Below are 5,626 nucleotides of genomic sequence, written 5' to 3'. Positions count from 1 at the left end.
ATCGATCAGCAACAGATTCAAAACCTTGTCGAAAGTATGCCTCGACGTTTGCAAGCCGTCATACAAGCAAAAAGTGATGATATAAAATATTAATTATAAACTTTGTCTTTATTACATTTTTTTTTTCACTTGCGTACTTTATTTTGTTCATGATAAATTTGATAATAAATGTAACGGACTTGACTATTAAAGGATTTCGAATTGTTTTTGAAATTTTTGCAAAGTAGACTAAAATACCTTTCTTTTACCTCATTCATCATTATGCTATCTGCCAGGACTGGCGAGTTATTTACATAAATGTGAAAATGTTTGGAGTGCGTACTTTATTTTGTCCAGTACTGTATTTCTCAAAATCTTCAATAACCAAGGTTGACTCCTATAGCCTTTTACGAATTTTTGTCTTTGTTGTTGATAATCATAAGTATATGTTTAAAAATAGAAACCAAATTTAAGCTTACATAATACGTACGTTATACGTTTTATAAAATGACACGCAAACTGATTACATTATTTTATATATTTGTTAAACAGAAAATAAATCTATACTAAGAAGAAGCAACTTTGACATTTCGTATTCTCAGTTATCTGGAGGCGTAACAAAAGAACGACAAGCATTATTATTTTTGCATATATATCTAAATTATATTTATTTTCCGAGAACGTATCGTATCAATCAATTATAAATAATAAAATTTCAATTAATTAATAATAAAATTAGAAATTGTCTTAATTATTTTGAAACTTTTGTCTGTGTCAAAAATAATAATTTAATTACTGTACGATAGTTCGGAATGATAATCCGAATAAATCACATATACATTCGTGTGATGATCAGTGTGTTTATCATGAATAACTAGCGATCCAATCAGAATCTGTAAATAATCTCGGAATGCCGGTAAACCGCATAAGATACGTAAGAAGAATCCCTACGTCGGCAGTTGCACGACAATCGGCAATCGGTCGAAAATAATAGGCGGAGGATAGTGGTGTGGGTGGGCACTTCTGGTCTCGAGCCGAGCTTGTAAGACGCAGAGAGACAGTCTGAGGTCAGAGAAAGGCGATGGATCGTGCTTATCGTGCATCGTCGCCAAACCCCGCAAAACCTCTCTCTCTTCCTCGACTACCTCGACTCTCCAATTTCAACCCCCTTTTTTTCTCTTTCGCTCTTTCCTGCTTACTCTTTCAGCTTCCCTGCACCTTCAGCTGACGTTTGCGGAAAAAAAAGAAAAAAGAAGCATGAAGACTCGTGTGTTACGAAACGTGTGCCATGTTCGATCCAATTAAATTTTACTAATCTAGTACGATAGGAGATGCGATTCGAGGAAGATCATTAAAAAAAAAATTATTAAGAGAAAGAGACATTTAATAATATTTCTCGCTTTAGCGTATATGTCTTTCTTTTTTTTCCAATCTATGACAGAATTGGCGAGACGCATTTCTTCTGTTTCAGTTTTGGCCTTCTGAACGAAGATAGAGGATCTCTTTCGGAGTGATTATCGGCTATGCCTCTGAACATTACTTTAACAATGATGCTTCAAATGATGTCACGAAACCTTTGACGTAATCACTCTCTTAATCGATCGGTACCAGAAAGCTTCTGCCAGCACTTGTGATCGATTTTGTCATCGTTCCACCGTGCCACAGATAGCAGTTATATGTGACAATAATCTTTATACCTTTTTTTATATAATCTGTATTTCTAACTATAAATTACTAAAAATCACGCTATTTAACTTTGTTTTTTCATATTGTAAGCTATAATAAAATCATCTTGGCACAAGTATTTTATTTTTATTTAAATATTAATTTTTTTTTAAGTCTTTTTTTTGTTTCACATAAATAAGACTCATATATAAGTACAACAATGTAATAAACGTTGATTTATAATTTTCTTTCATAATAACATTTATCTATACTGTTCAGTGAAAGTGAGAGAGAGGGAGAGAGAAAAAAAAAAATTATATATCTTCTATTTTTCTAAGAACAATTCAGTATGACATGCATTGACGTTCTAAATACAAAATACAGAGAGAGAAAATTATTATTCAGATCGATATTTCTGAAGGATCTTCTTTTATATCTTCTTCTCTCGTGTTTCTTCAAATGTCTGACTGTTTTCCTTCGCGAAGGAAATACGACGCATATAAAGTACTTGCAGTAAATATCTGTTAGTCTTAAAGCCATGTGTGAGATATCGATAGAATGCAATAGTCGCATGAAGGTAAGAGAATGCGCCAAGAAACGAATTATATAAGGAGCACGTTGAGTGGTGCGGCATAATCCAGTATTCCCAAGTGCTGTTCTATGCCCAATGACCTGATTGTTGCGGTTCGGGAAAAGCGCATTGAGAATTGCCTGTGAGGATAACAATTACATGATAGTTCGCTGAAGTATCTGCACATTTTAAATTTAATTATTTAAAAATGATTGTTAACACACATACATATATACCTACTAAATTCTTTAAAAAAAAGTATTGACAAAGAGACAAAGTATGGAATTTTGGCTAAATTATATTAATGAATAGAGTTTAAATGTAAATTATAAAATAATTATTAAAACATATTTATATACGTAAAAAACCTTGAAGAAAAAAATCTTAAATTTAAAATAAAATTAACGGTTTTGCATCTCCATAATTTCAAAACGATTTGAATATATTCAAATGCGAAGATGCTAATTGAAGAACTTTGTTCACGAGAATACTTAATTAAGAGCATTATACACATAAAAATATCATGAGATCATGAGATCGTGAGAATCGTTTAATCACGTCGAGATACGAATAAAAATTACGTCTTCAATCACAGTACAATTAGTTACAGTGCTGTTAATGAGATCACGAATAACTTGATTTCTTTCAAGTTACGCGAAGCGAAAAAGGGTAAGCTCCAAGATAGGGATGACTTAATCAACATGAATTTCAAAATTAACGAGATTTATTAAAAAAATTAAAGACCAATTAAATGCAACGTTTCTTTTAATTATTTATTAAAATTTTCTTATTATGTTTTAAATATATGTCCTCTTTAGTGATTTTTGTCTCCCTTTTGCTTTCTGTCTTCTATATGGTCTTCTACTATATTTTGCACTCGTATATACATGCATACGCACACAGTCACAGAATTGCATCTGCACACATCGACTCGTGTGTATAGTCTTTCGATAAGTGGCCACTCGACACCGTACGAACGAGACGAACACGTACCTTTCTATTCGTGGCACAATTTTCGGGGATCGATATATCGAGCGTGCTGGTGAATTCAAATTGCGTGGTAGTTAGCGCTTGTCAGGGATTTGCGGCAAGAGAGTCTAAGGCTGCCTTCCCATGGAGAAAGAAACCACGGAACGGAATATCGACAGAAAAGAGACAGGATGAGGATAACCCTCATCCTATCTCTTTTCTGTCAATATTCCGTTCCGTTGTTTCTTTCTTCGTGAGAAGGCAGCCTAATGAGAAGAAACGAAGGAAGACATGAGGAATACATTGTCTTCCCCCAAATATCATCTAACTTTATATTACGCTATATTTAATATTTCTTTCAAATTTATTAACATATTAGTATTAAGTATCTTCTGATACAGTTTATTACATAATGCAACTTATAAACTGTTTTCAAAGTATGATTTAGCTCATAGATTTTCTTTAATCAATTTAAACATTTTTTTCTTGACAAAAACATTAAGAGAGATATTTCGTTAAGCACTAAAAGTATCAAGCAGTCAATGACAGCTTCTATATTTTTATCGCGTTTATCGCATATATTTTAGATTAATATTATATTTTTTGTATAAAAAAAAGGATTCTAAAGATTTTTTACTTTTTAATAAATATATCTACTTTTTAATAAATATCCTTTATACCGATGAAATATTTGATTTTTCATTATTTTCATAGTAATTTATTCGCTTTGTCTGTTTAATGAGTAAAAGGCAGTATTTCTAAGTATTAAATGCACTTATCCAATATATTTTATTTTAATTTGAGTTTATTGTTCCGATTATAGGAAACTTATTCCGTAATACACCTAGAAAGAATTATATCGTGAAATATTAACATGATCTGGGAAAATGAGAAAATGCAATAAATTAAAACAATTTGGAAATCTCAGGAATTTAATCCCGGATAAAAGTGACTTCATGATTTATAAATGTGTTTTGCGATTCGCGTTTGAGCGAAACATCAAGAGAATTTATGAATACAAATGTGAATACAAAATTATGAATACAAAAAGCACCGATAACGATGTTGATATGCCGCATTCAGGTAAATTCAAGGGACGTGTAAACCAATGACACGAGTATTCCGCGGGGGATTACCAGCACCTTCCTTCCTTCTTCCTCTCCGATCCAGAGCGCGATACTCCAGATTCTATCCGCCGCCTGCACGTCATGAGCGAGAGATTTACCCCTTCTTACCTCAGTATTTCTTCTCTGTGTCTCTGTTAAGTGGAGGAGAAGGTGGGATTGGCGGCAGAAAAGTATTGCCGTTGGTATACATCACCTTTACAGTTGCCACCGCCACCACTACCACCACCACTACCATTGATCACCGCCACCACCTGCACCACCTCCACGTCGTCGTGGAGCTCGTCTATACGCAACGATGAGGATTCTGCAGATTTGACAAAGTCGTTTCAAGAACTCAGTCGTCGACTGCCCGTCCTAGTAAATTCGGGGCACCGATTAGGGATCTTCACTTCGTTCGACCGTGCCGAAATCTTGCTTTCGGATTATTTTGAAATTATTATTCTTTTTTTATTTTCTTTTTTTTGTTCTATCTCGTCTCAAGTGAACTGTTTTCTTTTTTTCCTTTTCTTTTTCGTGTATCGTTTTGATTTATACGAATGCGAAAATGCGTTAACGTGAAAGTATATGTCCATGGAGGAGACACACGGAGGCGGCATGTCTTCCGCAACGCTCTCGTCCATCTTGTTCCTTCTACTTTTCAGTCGTGCCGCGAATGCTCAGTAAGTAAACAGTTTATAGTATAATAAAAAAAAAACAAGTTTTAGGACTGATATAGCAAAATAAAAAATTCTTTTAAAAAATGTATATATTTTTAGCAGTATTAATTCATTATCACAAGCTAAAAAAACTCTCTCTCTCTCTCTCTCTCTCATTCTCTTTGTCTCTGTTTTTTTTATAGAAGAGAGTGGTCTAAATCGGATCTATTTGCAGTTTTTGCTCTCTATAAGGCATAAATAAAGTCCGATCGTAAAATCGAAGGTGCTGTTGGAAAGATCATTTAATTCCCTTCATTTTTGCTTCAGATTATTTTGACGTATCTCTCACTTGTGTTAAACTATAATGGAAAATCTATCTGCATAATATCATCAACGATTCTATATTAGAAGCACCTAGCTACATCAGGAATAGTTTTCAACTTGTCGAAAAACTAAAAGATATTTGCATCGAACCTGACTATTTGCTAGTATCATTAGATATAGTTTCTTTGTTTACGAATATTCCCATAGAGTTGGTGTCTGATGGTATTGCAAAGAGATGGGATTATATATCGGGGAAGACTGTTATACCATTAAATGAGTTTTTAATTGCTGTTCGTTTGGTTTTAAACTCCACCTTTTTTATGTTTAATAACAAATATTACAAACAGATTTTTGGT

The 5,626-nt window shown here is 33.3% G+C and overlaps 1 protein-coding gene across 2 annotated transcripts in view; it reads left to right on the top strand.

Moving 5' to 3' along the window:
* The first annotated feature begins 4,837 nt into the window (after positions 1-4,837).
* Positions 4,838-5,626, top strand: part of ort (glycine receptor ora transientless) — a 6,457-nt gene continuing 5,668 nt past the window's right edge. For both annotated transcript variants that reach the window (XM_018448666.1, XM_018448665.1), the window contains exon 1: positions 4,838-4,970. In XM_018448666.1, coding sequence (XP_018304168.1) covers positions 4,876-4,970 — 95 coding nt within the window. In that variant the 5' untranslated portion in view covers positions 4,838-4,875. The remainder of the gene's footprint in view (positions 4,971-5,626) is intronic.

The sequence above is a fragment of the Mycetomoellerius zeteki genome, unplaced genomic scaffold, assembly GCF_001594055.1.
Source record: "Mycetomoellerius zeteki isolate Tzet28-1 unplaced genomic scaffold, Tzet1.0 scaffold223, whole genome shotgun sequence".
NCBI lineage: Eukaryota > Metazoa > Arthropoda > Insecta > Hymenoptera > Formicidae > Mycetomoellerius > Mycetomoellerius zeteki.
The sequence above is the reverse complement of the archived record's forward strand: the minus strand, read 5'-3'. Positions and strand labels throughout refer to the sequence as shown.